Source organism: Bubalus bubalis, chromosome 14 (assembly GCF_019923935.1).
Source record: "Bubalus bubalis isolate 160015118507 breed Murrah chromosome 14, NDDB_SH_1, whole genome shotgun sequence".
NCBI lineage: Eukaryota > Metazoa > Chordata > Mammalia > Artiodactyla > Bovidae > Bubalus > Bubalus bubalis.
This window is the reverse complement of record NC_059170.1, coordinates 33,004,830-33,020,585: the sequence shown is the minus strand read 5'-3', so window position 1 is coordinate 33,020,585 and position 15,756 is coordinate 33,004,830. Positions and strand designations below refer to the sequence as shown.

General features: G+C 39.4%; 1 protein-coding gene across 5 annotated transcripts in view; it reads right to left on the bottom strand.

The window, feature by feature from the left end:
* Positions 1–13,075, bottom strand: part of HAO1 (hydroxyacid oxidase 1) — a 142,329-nt gene extending 129,254 nt beyond the window's left edge. For all 5 annotated transcript variants that reach the window (XM_025264028.3, XM_006053569.4, XM_006053568.4 and 2 more), the window contains exons 1-2: positions 12,882–13,075; positions 6,070–6,221 (exon numbers count right to left, since the gene is read on the bottom strand). In XM_025264028.3, the coding sequence (XP_025119813.1) occupies positions 6,070–6,221; positions 12,882–13,018 (289 nt within the window). In that variant the 5' untranslated portion in view covers positions 13,019–13,075. The remainder of the gene's footprint in view (positions 1–6,069; positions 6,222–12,881) is intronic.
* Between the last annotated feature and the right edge of the window lie 2,681 nt (positions 13,076–15,756).

The following is a 15,756-nucleotide window of genomic DNA, read 5'->3' as shown; positions in this document are numbered from 1 at the left end:
CTTTGGTGCTCAGCTTTCTTCACAGTCCAACTCTCACATCCACACATCATCACTGGAAAAACCATAGCCTTGACTAGATGAACCTTTGTTGGCAAAGTAATGTCTCTGCTTTTCAATATGCTATCTAGGTTGGTCATAACTTTTCTTCCGAGGAATAAGCATCTTTTAATTTCGTGGCTGCAGTCACCATCTGCAGTGATTTTGGAGCCCAAAAAGATAAAGTCTGACACTGTTTCCACTGTTTCCCCATCTATTTCCCATGAAGTGATGGGACAAGATGCCATGATCTTAGTTTTCTGAATGTTGAGCTTTAAGCCAACTTTTTCACTCTCCTCTTTCACTTTCATCAGGAGGCTTTTTAGTTCCTCTTCACTTTCTGCCATAAGGGTGGTGTCATCTGCATATCTGAGGTTATTGATATTTCTCCTAGCAATCTTGATTCCAGCTTGTGCTTCTTCCAGCCCAGCGTTTCTCATGATGTACTCTGCATAGAAGTTAAATAAGCAGGGTGACAATATACAGCCTTGATGTACTCCTTTTCCTATTTGGAATCAGTCTGTTGTTCCATGTCCAGTTCTAACTGTTGTTTCCTGACCTGCATACAAGTTTCTCAAGAGGCATGTCAGGTGGTCTGGTATTCCCATCTCTTTCAGAATTTTCCACAGTTTATTGTGATCCACACAGTCAAAGGCTTTGGCATAGACAATAAAACAGAAATAGATGTTTTTCTGGAACTCTCTTGCTTTTTCCATTATCCAGCAGATGTTGGCAATTTGATCTCTGGTTCCTCTGCCTTTTCTAAAACCAGCTTGAATGTCTGGAAGTTCATGGTTCATGTATTGCTGAAGCCTGGCTTGGAGAATTTTGAGCATTACTTTACTAGCGTGTGAGATGAGTGCAATTGTGCAGTAGTTCGAGCATTCTTTGGCATTGCTTTTCTTTGGGATTGGAATGAAAACTGACCTTTTCCAGTCCTGTGGCCACTGCTGAGTTTTCCAAATTTGCTGGCATATTAAGTGCAGCACTTTTCACAGCATCATCTCTCAGGATTTGAAATAGCTCAACTGGAATTCCATCACCTCCACTAGCTTTGTCCATAGTGATGCTTTCTAAGGCCCACTTGACTTCACATTCAAGGATGTCTGGCTCTAGGTCAGTGATTACACCATCGTGATTATCTTGGTCATGAAGATCTTTTTCGTACAGTTCTTCTGTGTATTCTTGCCACCTCTTCTTAATATCTTCTGCTTCTGTTAGGTCCATATCATTTCTGTCCTTTATCGAGCCCATCTTTGCATTAATGTTCCCTTGGTATCTCTAATTCTCTTGAACAGATCTCTAGTCTTTCCCATTCTGTTGTTTTCCTCTATTTCTTTGCATTGACTGCTGAGGAAGGCTTTCTTATCTTTTCTTGCTATTCTTTGGAACTCTGCATTCAGATGCTTATATCTGTCCTTTTCTCCTTTGCTTTTGCTACTCTTCTTTTCACAGCTATTTGTAAGGCCTCCTCAGACAGCCATTTTGCTTTTTTGCATTTTTTTCCATGGGGATGTCTTGATCCCTGTCTCCTGTACAATGTCATGAACCTCAGTCCATAGTTCATCAGGCACTCTATCTATCAGATCTAGGCCCTTAAATCTATTTCTCACTTCCACTGTATAATCATAAGGGATTTGATTTAGGTTATACCTGAATGGTCTCGTGGTTTTCCCTTCTTTCTTCAATTTCAGTCTGAATTTGGCAATAAAGAGTTCATGATCTGAGCCACAGTCAGCTCCCAGTCTTGTTTTTGCTGACTGTATAGAGCTTCTCCATCTTTGGCTGCAAAGAATATAATCAATCTGATTTCAGTATTGACCATCTGGTGATGTCCATGTGTAGAGTCTTCTCTTGTGTTGTTGGAAGAGGGTGTTTGCTATGACCAGTGCATTCTCTTGGCAAAATTCTATTAGCCTTTGCCCTGCTTCATTCCGTATTCCAAGGCCAAATTTGCCTGTTACTCCGGGTGTTTCTTGACTTCCTACTTTTGCATTCCAGTCCCCTATAATGAAAAAAACATCTTTTTGGGGTGTTAGTTCTAAAAGATCTTATAGGTCTTCATAGAACCATTCAACTTCAGCTTCTTCAGCATTACTGTTTGGGGCACAGCATTACTTCTCATATATAAAATGGGCCTAATAATAGTACCTACCTCTTTGGGTTGTTTGGAGGATGTGATGCTTTAATACTTGTAATGTGTTTATAAAAGTGCCTGGAGCATGGTATTAAGTGCTTAATAAATAAATCTAAAGGGGTAAGACTCCAGTAGGTCTTTAATAATGCCTCAGAATTAGTGCTGGCAGGAAATAGTGTTAGATAAAACAGTCATGCCTAGGCTGTCAAAGTAGTTTCTAAGTAAGCTTTCTTCTCATTTTTCTTCCCACCTTACTCCCAGCAAAAAGGAGTAGTGACCTTGGAATCATCAGAAGTGAGTTGGAGAATAAGTCCTATTAATCACTAACTATGAAAACTTGCCCTGTATGGAACCAGCTCTTCACCTACTAGGGACAGTGACACCTGTCAAATAGCAAATATAGTGATTTATGTAAAAATAATTTGAAGCTTCAGGGTGTTTTATCAATTCAATAAGCTTTGTTTATTGCCTTCTTCACTTCCTTCCATTCTCATCCATTCCTCCATGGTTCCTTCTCCAGTTTTCTCTTATTTTAAATTTAACTTTTATTGTACTCTTCTAATTCAAAGAAAATTCTATACATATAGACCAAAAATAAGAAGGTTATAGAGTCACATCTGATCCTATAGTCAGAATATCCATAACCCACAAATAAAATTTTGTAAAATGTGGTCTACATTCTTGTAGACCTCCTCAAAAATAAATATATTCTAGGACCTTAATATCGTTTATAACTGCTTTTTTAAAATTCTTATATTGTAACATATTTCTATGCCAGTCAACTCTTCATTTCATATAATTTTTAAATGTTTACCCCATTTTTTATGCATCCTATTTTTTTGCAACCGATCTCTAATTCTGGGACATTTGAGTTATTTTCCTAACTTTTTTCTTATTAAAAATAACAGGAACGGGACTTCCTTTGTGGTCCAGTGGCCAAGATTCCACACTTCCAATGCAGGGGGCCTGGTTTTCATCCTTGGTAAGGGAATTAGATCCCACATTGAAACTTCATTGCAAATCTGCATTGCATCAAAAGATCCCTCATGCCTCAACTAAGACCTGACACAGACAAATAGGCAAATACTTAAAAAATAATAATAACAGGCATAAAAATTCCTGAAAAAATGTCATTCCTCAAAATCATAATTATTTCCTTGGAATCCCTAGAGGAAATTTACAGCATCACATGGAATTGGTATTTTTAAAGCTTTGACAAACAGTTCCAAACTATTTTCTAGAAAGATTATTCCACTTTATACTCCTCCTAAGTTCAGTTCAGTCGCTCAGTTGTGTCTGACTCTTTGCGACCCCATGAATTGCAGCATGTCCAGCCTCCCTGTCCATCACCAACTCCCGGAGTTTACCCAAACTCATGTCCATCGAGTCGGTGATGCCATCCAGCCATCTCATCCTCTATCGTCCCCTTCTTCCCCTTCCCCCAATCCCTCCCAGCATCAGAGTCTTTTCCAATGAGTCAACTCTTCGCATGAGGTGGCCAAAGTATTGGAGTTTCAGCTTCAGCATCAGTCCTTCCAATGAACACCTAGGACTGATCTCCTTTTAGGATGGACTGGTTGGATCTCCTTGCAGTCCAAGGGACTCTCAAGAGTCTTCTCCAACACCACAGTTCAAAAGCATCAATTCTTCGGTGCTCAGCTTTCTTCACAGTCCAACTCTCACATCCATACATGACCACTGGAAAAACCATAGCTTTGACTAGATGGATCTTTGTTGGCAAAGTAATGTCTCTGCTTTTTAATATACTGTCTAGGTTGGTCATAACTTTCCTTCCAAGGAGTAAGTGTCTTTTAATTTCAAGGTTGCAATCACCATCTGCAGTGATTTTGGAGCCACCAAAAATAAAGTCTGACACTGTTTCCACTGTTTCCCCATCTATTTCCCATGAAGTGATGGGACCAGATGCCATGATTGGTTTTCTGAATGTTGAGCTTTAAGCCAACTTTTTCACTCTCCTCTTTCACTTTCATCAGGAGGCTTTTTAGTTCCTCTTCACTTTCTGCCATAAGGGTGGTGTCATCTGCATATCTGAGGTTATTGATATTTCTCCTAGCAATCTTGATTCCAGCTTGTGCTTCTTCCAGTCCAGCGTTTCTCATGATGTACTCTGCATAGAAGTTAAATAAGCAGGGTGACAATATACAGCCTTGACATACTCCTTTTCCTATTTGGAACCAGTCTGTTGTTCCATGTCCAGTTCTAACTGTTGCTTCCTGACTTGCATATAGGTTTCTCTTAAAAACGCACATTTTCAACATGCATATAACCTCATCCCACTGTTTAATCTTAAAATAATATAATTTGATATTCAGAAAACAGAATATTATAATTTATATTTATTTGCTAATCATGGATATGATAAAATATTTTATATATTTAATATGTTTATTGGCCATTTTTATGTCTCCATTTGTGAATGTCCTATTTGAATTTTTTCATTTATATCTTTTCCTCCATTTAGGGATTATACATTATTTTATTATTCAAACATAAAGCTCTTTACACAGGAAGGACATTAACCTTTTGCAGTCTCATATTTTTTCAATTCATTTTGGTTAACCATTTGTTTTAATCTTTTATAGAAATTTGAGAGTGTGGAAATTTCCATTTTTGTGTGTATGTTGACTTGTTTGCTTTTGTTTTACTGTTTGTGGTCTATAACATGTTTGAGAAGTTCTCTCTTATCCAAATTTTAAGTAGACCAATACCATTTCTCCTTTTTCCCCCTTCTCTCTCTCCATATTTCAGGATTACTGTAGATAAATGGTTGGGGCTCCAAGGGTCACTTGTCTCTGTGGTCCCAAAATTAAAGACCTAAATCTCCCCAGCACAATCTCACTGTGTCAGGCTGATATTCAAAGCAGTAGTTTGTGGAAGACATTTCAAGGAGGAAAGTGAATTCACAAGCTCCTTGATTCTTAGAATTAAAATGCTTTAAAAATAGTATTTAGTTCCTACTCTTTGGTCCTGAATTTCCTGCCTTCCTTGGTTTAGTCACTGAGTCATGTCCAGCCCTTGAGACCCCATGGACTGTAGCCTGCCAGGCTCCTCTGCCCATGGGATTCTCCAGGCAAGAATATTGGAGTGGGTTGCCATTTCCTTCTCCTACCTGCCTTCCTTAGCATAAAAAAAAAATCAGATAAAATGTGTTACCAATTTTTATACATGCTTCTGAAGCAGAATGTGGGGAGATTTATTACTGCACATACCTTTTCAAATATCCATAGATGCTAGCAGACTGAAAAGTTGACGAATTACCCTAACTAGGAATTTCTGCATTTCATATTTGAATTTGTCATTATTCCCTCCTAAGGCAGTTGAAAACACTTTATTTTTGGGAATATAACCCATCCATAAGCAAACTATGGCAGAAAACACAACCAACCAAGTCACAGTATTTGCTGTTTGACCGTGAGAATCATGTGGGTTTAGGGGAAACAAAAAGAGCTTTGAAAATGAGGTGGATGTGAAGCTGAGTCCATCTCTGTATGCCTAGTTGTGTCACCTTGGGTGAGTCCCTTTCTCAGACCTCGATTTTTTGAGATGTTGATGTTAATACTCACAGTACGAATAAAAGTCAGTGAGCCGTATGTGAAAACTCAGTTAATCCTTACAGTAATCCAGGGAGGTAGGTGTTATTTTTATCCCCATTTTACAGCTAATAAAGCTGAAGCACAAAGAGTATCTTGCTAAAGTAATACATCTAGAAGGTAGAAGAGCAGGAGGTGCAAGAACAGGCATTTCTATGCCAGTCAATGAGCTTAACTATTGTGAGTATAAAAACACCCAGGGAAGTGTTTGCTTGCTGCACACAGAGAAGACAGTCACCAAGCGTTAGTTTGTTTCTGTCCTTTGAGTGAGAACCTTCTTCCTACCTCGCACCGTTGCAAGCTCCCCATCCACGTGAGCCATGCACTGCATAGCAGTGGCCCCAATGCAGATCGGCATGCTGACTTTTTGCCCTAAAACAGAAGTCGACAGGTCTATTTCAGCAACGTTCCGGAGCATCCTTGGATATAGCTTCCACCTAGAATTTGGGGGAGGGTAGAGAAAAGGTTTTAGAATTTCAAGTGTTTGAGTTAGAAAAAGAAGATATTCTTGTATTTTTCCCAGCAAGCAAATTACTTCACAAAGCTCAAGGAAATTAAGAAACTTTACTTGTTAAGATAGAAAGTTTTGAATAAGATTAATAATAAACTTCTCAAGTTATTGTTCTTAGTCAAGAACAATTAACAAACCGCAGACATAGCCCATCTGAGTCTACAGCCTTTTGCTCTTTGAGAAACACATTTGCATATCCAGACAATCAAAATCTAGAAGAGTTCCACCATCCTTAAAGATTGCCCCATTTCCTTTTGCAGTGAAACTCTCCCTCAACCAATCCCCTAACATCCTCTGATCATTTTGTTGTTGTTGTTCCTATAGTTTTACTTTGCAAGAATATCATAAAAATGGAATCATATATAGTTAGTCCTGAAAGTATATATAATTGATCCTTGAACAGGGCAGGGGTAGTGGGGTGGGTCAGTCCTTTGCACAGTGGAAAATCTGTGTATAACTTTACAGTTGGATCCTCCAGATCTCTGGTTTCACATCCACAGATTCAAGCAGCTGCAGATCATATACTACCTTTTCAGTGTAAAAAAAAAAAAATCCATGTATATGTGTACCTGCTAAGTTCAAATCCATATTCAAAGGTCAACTCTAGTATATGGCATTTTGAATCAGGCTTGGGATGTAGCTCAGCTGGTTAAGAATCCGCCTGCAATATGGGAGACCTGGGTTCAGTTCCTAGGTTGGGAAGATCCCCTGGAGAAGGGAACAGATACCCATTCCAGTATTCTGGCCTGGAGAATTCCATGGACCGTATAGTCTGTGGGGTGGCAAAGAGTCAGACATGACTGAGTGACTTTCACTTTCACTTTTTTTAACTTAGCCTAATACTTTTGAGATTCATCCATATTGCTGCAAGCATCAACAATTGTCATTTTCAGTTGATGGTGAGTATTCCATCTTAAAAACGTAGCACAGTTTATCCATTCTCAAGATAAGAATATTTGGAATCTTTCAACTTGGGGTGATAATAAATAATGCCACCATAAGCATTCACTGAAAGGTTTCTATGTGAACATAGCTTTCATTTCACTTCTTCCAAGCCATTTTGAAGACAGTATAGAATGGCATGGGGATTAGATTAGAGTTTAAGAAGATATCCTATGTCTACGTCAACTGTTCTTTTTTCTTACAGACAGTAGCTTCAGGCAATTACTTGTAAAATTATGATGTGGTTTCTTCAAAATCCTTGATCTGAATTCTGTATCCATTGAAGTATGACGATAAGGGAAGGTGGGTTTTTTTTAGTTTAATTGAGCATTTTCCCCAAAAATGTTATTTGGCAGAGACTGGAATTTTTGACTTGAAGAATTTTTGACCCTGACCATTATCTTAAATTATTTTTTCTGCAGTTCTTTTGTGTAGCAATGTAAGTTACTCACAAACCAAGAAACAAACTAGTAAAATTTACAGGAAAACTAGTTCTCTTTTCTCTCTGCAAAATTTATATCTCCTATTTGTTCAGGATTATTTTCTCCTCATTAGTAATTGATTAAAACTGAAGAAAATACAGCCCCAGTTTCTCATGAGCATTAAGGCAATAAACCTGTGAGTACACATGCATATATACCTAACTAGCACTCACCTTTCAGGACTTAGATTTAATTCTGCTTCCAGATAGATCAATTTTTTCATTAATACAGTGAAGTGTGATTTAGTAACAGAGTTACCAAAATAAATGGAACCTCCCAAGACTTAATTGAAGCCTACTTCCTCCAGCGGAAGAAGAAATTCTGCCTTAATGTTGCTTTGAGGAATAGCTAAGGGTCTGTAATATAATCCTTCCTCACATAATAAAGTAAAAACATCCAACCCCTGCAAAACATAATAAAGAAGTTTAACGGTGATTTCTCTGCAATTCCTTTGAACAACATAATTGTCTTGATTTTCTGTCACACCACATGCTCTGCTGCTGGAAGTCTTTTCTTCTCAACTGACCCTCACAGCATGATTCTTTGATCTCCATTCTGAATGGGGAGATGCAGAAACCTTGAAGAGAAATTTTACTACCAGTCATCTCTAAGTGTATTATTAGAATGAGAGAAAAAGATTTAATAGCAGCCGTTGGCATGCTGGCCTTGGAAGGCATTAATATTTACTTAGAGCTGAGAAAACAATGGAAGCTTTTATGAAGAGCACACACAGAGCTGCAGGGCATTAGCCATGTGTGTGTTTGTGTGTCAGAAGGAACATTTTCAGATATCCAGTTCCCCTTGAATCAGGCAAGGCTCAACCCTTTCCTCTACAGGCAGCAATTTCATACTTGTCCACGAGGTGGCGAAGTCACTTTAATAACGGTGTTCTTGCTTCCCACACATATAATTTCCGGCCCTGAAGATGACATTACAGAGGCATCAACCAACAGCACAAAATGCAATTCCTAGACCAAATTAGATGAGATCAATGGCGTGGAAAATGTATGCTTTCTAAAAAGTCCTTCACATTTTGAAATGTTCCAAAGAGCAATTACAACTTAACCTTGTCAGATAATTCCAATAGTTCTGCAAGCCCCACCCGATCTCATCCCCAATTTAAGTTATTTTTTCACAATCTTACATAAAACTAGCTTACTACAACCTTGGACCCTGGTTTTATGGGACTTCCACTTTGGAAAAAAATATGAAGATTGACAAAACAATTGAACCAGCTGAATAATAAACATTTTTCAAAGGTTTCTTTAATGAAGTGGTGCAAAAGTGGAAATCATTTTAACATCCAACAAGGGCCTCAATTTTATGTTATCATAAATTAGGTCCCCAAGAGGAAGTACACTGATGAAGGAAGAAACCCTCTCATCACCCAGCTTTAAAGTTCTGTGCTGTTATTGAATCCCACCAACTCAACACAGTGAATTAATGATTTATAAGTACTGTAAGATGATCATGTCTTCCCAAATGGCTCAGTGGAAAAGAATTTGCCTGCCAATGCAGGAGACTCGGATTCAATCCCTGGGTCAGAAAGATCCCCTGGACGAGGAAATGGCAACCCACTCCAATATTCTTCCTTGGAAAATTTCATGGACAGAGGCGCCTAGTGGGCTAAAGTCCATGGTGTCACAAAAGAGTCCAACACGACTTAGCAACTAAGCAATAAAAATGATGATCATATTGCATCTTAATTTCTCCACATGAATTACTTATTCTAAGCATTAAAAATGCATAGCATATATATACATACATAAATTGTGTATATGTATATATAAAATATACTACAAGTTTTAAAATCTTATTTGTTACCATTTATTTCTCAATATTGAGAGAACTTTAAAACATATAACTGGAATATTGATACTTCTGAGATACTTGGTAAAGGAAGAAGGAATTTAAGTCAGAAGAAAACACAGCGAGGTAAATACTATATTTAAACAGTCTAGCCATTTTCAGAGTGCCTCTGTGTGTAGATAAGTTTCAGAAGGCCCGTGAATCTCCTGAAATATGCGTGTGTGTGTGTGTGTGTGCGTGCGCGCGCACGTGCTTGTGTGTGTAGTTTGTCACACATGTCTGGATAAAAAACCACAGCTTTGAGGTCCAAAGTGGGAAGAGTGAGAGATTTCCAGGGGAGAGGGAGGGAGATGAAGAGAAGAGAAGAAAAGGGAGAAGAATGATGAGGAGGGAGAAGGATGAAAAGGTGACGGAGCTGATGTGAGATCTCTTGCCATGTGACTTTTCAAAAAATGAGACAATTAACAGCTTTTCATAATGCAAGAGAAAAATCAGCTTGCTTACCTGTGGTGCCAAGTAGCTGAATGATTCTGTGACATTTACACCTATGAGAACACTAACAATGCCCCTGGTGAATGTATATTGCTTCTCAAATATTTAAGAGAGGGAATGATGGCACTTTTACCATCTCTTATTTGAGAAAATCCATGCAATTTTCAGTGTCACTAAGTGCATTAGGGACGATGAGCTTCCTTTACTAATATCCCATGACTTATAAACACCCAAATTGGAGAATCATATTCCACCAGATAATTTCACAAAAAGCCACAAAATGTGTGCAAGCCATGTTTGAGAAAGATAATGTGTTTCTCACATTATAACCCTGGTTAATGTATAAGAGAATCTAAGAACTATCCTTTTGAAAATTAACTCCAAACTTTCAGGCCACACGAAATCTAACAAGCTGACATTTTTCATTGTTCCTGTCATAATTGCAATAGGAAACTCTGTTCTTTGGGTAGTTCTATTTGACTTTATTTGGTTTTTTTTGTTTTTTGTTTTTGTGGGAAGCAGACACAATGTTATTACAGCCTCAAGTCTTACCCAAAAATATCTCCAAGCAACTGCTTTGTCACCTAACTGGTCTGTGTCCCCAGAACCCCAAAAGGTGGTTGTCAGAGCTGGGTGCAGAGATAAAAGGTGTCATTGTACATTCACACCATTTGCTATACCCCTGGGATAGGGAGGTTATAAATTTCACAACTGTCTTTAAAATACTCTGTCGTGTGTCACAGTGGGTTATCTGAGGTTTGCTTGATTTGTCATCTTCATTTGAATTAGAATGAGAGCTTTCAGACTGATTGCCTTCATCCCATCAAGCCAAAGCCACCACCTGGAAGAACATCTATTTTACCTCCATGTGATCAGCTTTATGATACAGAGTAAGAACTGAAAGTTCATCCAGCAAGTTACATGACAAAAAAGGATTGGAGATGCTAGACAGGCAACGTGTGTTGTAATAAAAGCTCCTCACGTGGTTGATAATAATCCTCTATCCTCCAGAAGAAAAAAAAGAGTCTATTAGTACACTTTTCCCTCCTTTAAAGCTGAACAAAAGAGAATGCTCAAGGTTCATAGAAAAGATGGCATTTAAAACTCCTTCTCATTGTCTGTGTCCTGTCCCTAAGTTACTCACTCAATACTTAGGCTGAGTAGGCTGGGAACACCCACTGCTGGGGATACCTGTGTAATTCACAGAAGCTGTGAGGTGCTTTTTCAGGCCACACAGAAGTCACCACAGTCTTCTGTGTCTCACAAGGTTTCTAGAATTTCAAGGGTTGAAGAGATGTCTGGTTTGCTACACCCCTTTGCTCCATCTTGAAGATGTCCATTGGGCCAATTGTTTTGGGTCCATTTTTCACCAGTTCAGCCACCAGAATTATGGAAGCCAAAAGTCAATGTGCATCCCTTGAAATGTAAGCTCAACTGGACAAGAACTTTCTTCACCTGGCTCACTCTATCCTCAACATGTATTGAATCGAACCCACTGAGATACTTAATGTGTGAGGCAATTAACCAACCAGCATGTGGTGAGGGGTGTTAAAAGGTGAGGAAGGCTGTGCAAAAATGGACTAGATGGTCCCTTGAGCATTGTGCCTTGAGGAATGCTGATGGACACCAACTCCATTATCCTCCCAAGGCCCTGAGATTTCCTTGGTTAAAATTACCTATTTGGGTTTAAGTGTTGCTTTCAGGAAACTACTAATAGGCAAAACACATCACTTGTGAACAGAGTTGAGATGAGCCCAAGTAGGGGCAACTTCTGAGAGCAGAAAACATTGAAGGACCTGAAATACCCCATAGCAGTTGGATAAAATCATCAGAAGTTTAAGCAGCTCCACTCTTTGCCAACTTTTCCCTTGCCATGGCTCCCTAGCATTTATTAAATCTCATTTGTGTCCCAGGAAAGATCTGAGACAAAGTCAAGGCTTGAAGAAGTTTGGGGAAGCCTCCCCTGCCTTTCACCCCACGCTCAGGCTCCTACATTGATTTGTAGGTGATTTGGTGCTGTTTGCCGGGGACCACCATGGTTAGAATGATTTCATTTCTCCTAATACACACATAGGAAAAATTAGCTTGAGTGATTTTGCTCTAGGCTAAAGCAGAAATCAGGAAGAAAGGCAGATTCTTTCACCTGGGTACTTTATTCCCTTTTTGTTTCTCACCATCCAAATGAGTGCCCACATTTGCTGGCTTCACTAAAGGTGCATGAGCCTCATAGACTGTAGTGTATTGAGGGCTCCCCTCCCCTGCTCCAGCAAATAAACCATTTCCTAACTGTATAAGCTGTGACATCCACCATCTTGGGCTTTGAAATATGAAAGTCAGTGGAAAACTAATTTTGGAAGAGAGATGAAGCCCTTTGGAGGAGAAAAGAAACCACAAAGTGAAAGATTAATGCCATATAGACAAACTTGAATCTAAAGTAAAAATTTAGAAAACAGTAATCAAAATGAATGATAATGGAAAAGCAGCATGATGGCAACATTCGAGGTAACCATCTGATCTGGTTTGCCCAGATAAGACAGTTATCTCCTGTTTAATACTAACAGTTTCCTATACCATAAATTAGACTGCCGGAGAAAAAGAGAATGGAATCATCATAATTTATCACCATTTTTATACACAGTTAAGTGAATTATCCACATAATTCCAAGTGAGGAAATGTAGGGTTAGCTTTTTCCAAGCAAATTTAAAACCCAATATTTCTCACAGCCCCATGAATTTCCCCTCTCTACTAAACATAATATCTAAACAAGTAAGTCCATACCATCATTATTCAAACTGAAATATTGTGCTTTGATAGAATTTCTTTGTATAATTTTAAAACATGATTTTAAAAATATTCTTACCTGGAAAAGGCTGCAATATTATCAGCCAAGGTTTCCTGATCATTTGCGCCAGATCTATAATAGTCATATATAGACTTCTGAAGTACAGATTTAGCATGCTGTTCATAATCGCTGATGCAAACAAGCCGAGAGGACATTTTCCTGGGCTATTGCAAACCCTGGGATGTTTTTCCCCCTGTGTTGCTTTCTACACTCTGACAATTCTGTTATTAGTCATTTATTAACAGACTTTTTCCAAAGTTCAGATTTAGTTCTCTGTTGCTTACATTAATTAAGTGAGCAAACACATGCTTAGACTTTGAAATTTTATTTGCAGCTGTCTGCCAAAGAGCAGGTAGTACATCTAAGCCTCAAGAAATTGGGTTGAGGGGACAGCAAGAGGGGATTAGGTGTGTGTTACATTAAAAAGGCAGGAGAATGAGTAAAAATTAAAAACCTAGAGCAGTCCTTGCCTAAAGCCGCCCTTGGCTCAGTTCTGCCAAAGGCTGTTTCTTCCCCACTGCATGTGTCTTTGCTATTTAACTGGTACCCAGAATTTGCTGCACACTCATTTTCTTTCCATATTTGGATCATGCACTACACAAAAAAGAGCTTATGAAATGAATAGAGCATATGTTACCAGAATGGGGACTCCTTCCAGGGCCCAAGAGTGGGCTGTTGTGTAACACTCAGAAATGAATTGTCTAAAGAGACACGTGTACTGGCAAAGCTAAAGACTTTATTGGTAAGGGGTGCCTGGGCAGAGAGCAGCAGGGTAAGGGAACAGGAGAACTGCTCTGCTGCATGATTTACAGTCTCAGGTTTAATGGTAATGGAGTTAGCTTTCCAGATAGTCTCTGGCTTTTGCTTGTACCCATATTTGGTTTGACTCAGGATCCTTCCAGGCTTTCCCAGGTGGCTCAGTGGTAAAGAATCTGCCTGAAATGCATGAGACTTGAAGGAGACACGGATTTGATCCCTGGGTTGGGTAGATCCCCTGGAGAAGGAAATGGCAGCCCATTCCAAAATTCTTGCCTGGAAAACTCTTTGGACAGAAGAAGCTGGCTGGCTACAGCTGTACAAGCTACAGACTACTCTTTGCAGTCACCAAGAGTCAGACACGACTAAACAACAGCAAGGGTCCTTCCTTGTGTACTTGCAAATCTGGATTCCAGCACAAGGTTTCTGGGAGTTTGGCAGGACATATTATAGATGGGCATCTCCTCCTTCTTTTTGGCCCCTTGTAGATTCTCCAGTTTAGTTTTCTGCAACAGCACCATTTTCCTTATCAGGACCTCCTGCTGAGACAACTCATGCAAATCATTATTATTGTGCTTGGTCAAGGCGGTCAACAGTTCCCTAGCATATCCAGTAAATGTAGGGTGTCTACACAACAAGAAACCTGGCTGATTATAAACTTTTGGCTTTAACAAGAAACATTAAGGCCAAATTTACAGCTGATTCTTAGAGTCTTATCTTCCTCTGGAGAAGATGCAGGGAAGTGCCAGTCCAAAAGACCTTGCAATTTCAATCTAAAATTTCATTCAGTCATGGAAAAAACACCCGGGGAAGATGTGCATTAGTAAGGCATAACTCAAAACAATGGCTTTGACATGAGTCAGATCTGTTTTTCAATTTGGGAGGCCCCACTTAAAGTTGCTCACCTGTGCCCAGCAGCTGAAGTTCAACTCCCAATACCTATAGGAGGTATTGAACTTGGAATCTGCTGCTCCATCCACATGGAATCAATGCCCTCTGGAGGGCTTAAATTGTGAACTCATGGACTGTAGCAAAGGAGTTCATACATGAATACCGAATCCCTCAGTCCTCCGGCATTTAACTCATAGATGTGTGTTCAATGAGTCGCACGATCACAGTTCTCTGAGGTTCATGCTTCAGTTACCCACAGGTCTTAGTTGGTTGTTAACCCACCCTGTGTTACCTGCCTTCCCTTCCAATTTCCCCAACCCCTTAATTTAATCAAAGAGCTTCATGCTGTTAGAATTAGCATTGAATTATATATAGATTTATCCCCAAAGTTCACAAATGCTTACTTTTGGCTTCAGTTAGGTATTTATTATATTATATTTTATAACATATCAGCTCAGTTCAGTCGCTCAGTCCTGTCCGACCCTTTGCCACCCCATGAATCACAGCATGCCAGGTCTCCCTGTCCATCACCAACTCCCAGAGTTTAACCAAACTCATGCCCATTGAGTCGGTGATGCCATCCAGCCATCTCATCCTCTGTCGTCTCCTTCTACTCCTGTACCCAATCCCTCCCAGCATCAGAGTCTTTTCCAATGAGTCAACTCTTCACATGAGGTGGCCAAAGTATTGGAGCTTCAGCTTCAGCATCAGTCTGTCCAATAACACCCAGGACTGATCTCCATTAGGATGGACTGGTTGGATCTCCTTGCAGTCCAAGGAACTCTCAAGAGTCTTCTCCAGCACCACAGTTCAAAAGCATCAATTCTTCGGTGCTCAGCCTTCTTTATAGTCCAACTCTCACATCCATACATGACCACAGGAAAAACCATAGCCTTGACTAGACGGACATTTGTTGGCAAAGTAATGTCTCTGCTTTTCAATATGCTGTCTAGGTTGAACATAACTTTTCTTCCAAGGAGTAAGCGTCTTTTAATTTCATGGCTGCAATCAATGTCTGCAGTGATTTTGGAGCCCCCAAAAATAAAGCCTGACACTGTTTCCACTGTTTCCCCATCTATTTGCCATGAGATGATGGGACCAGATGCCATGATCTTAGTTTTCTGAATGTTGAGCTTCAAGTCAACTTTTCACTCTCCTCTTTCACTTTCATCAAGAGGCTTTTTAGTTCCTCTTCACTTTCTGCCATAAGGGTGGTGTCATCTGCATATCTGAGGTTATTGATATT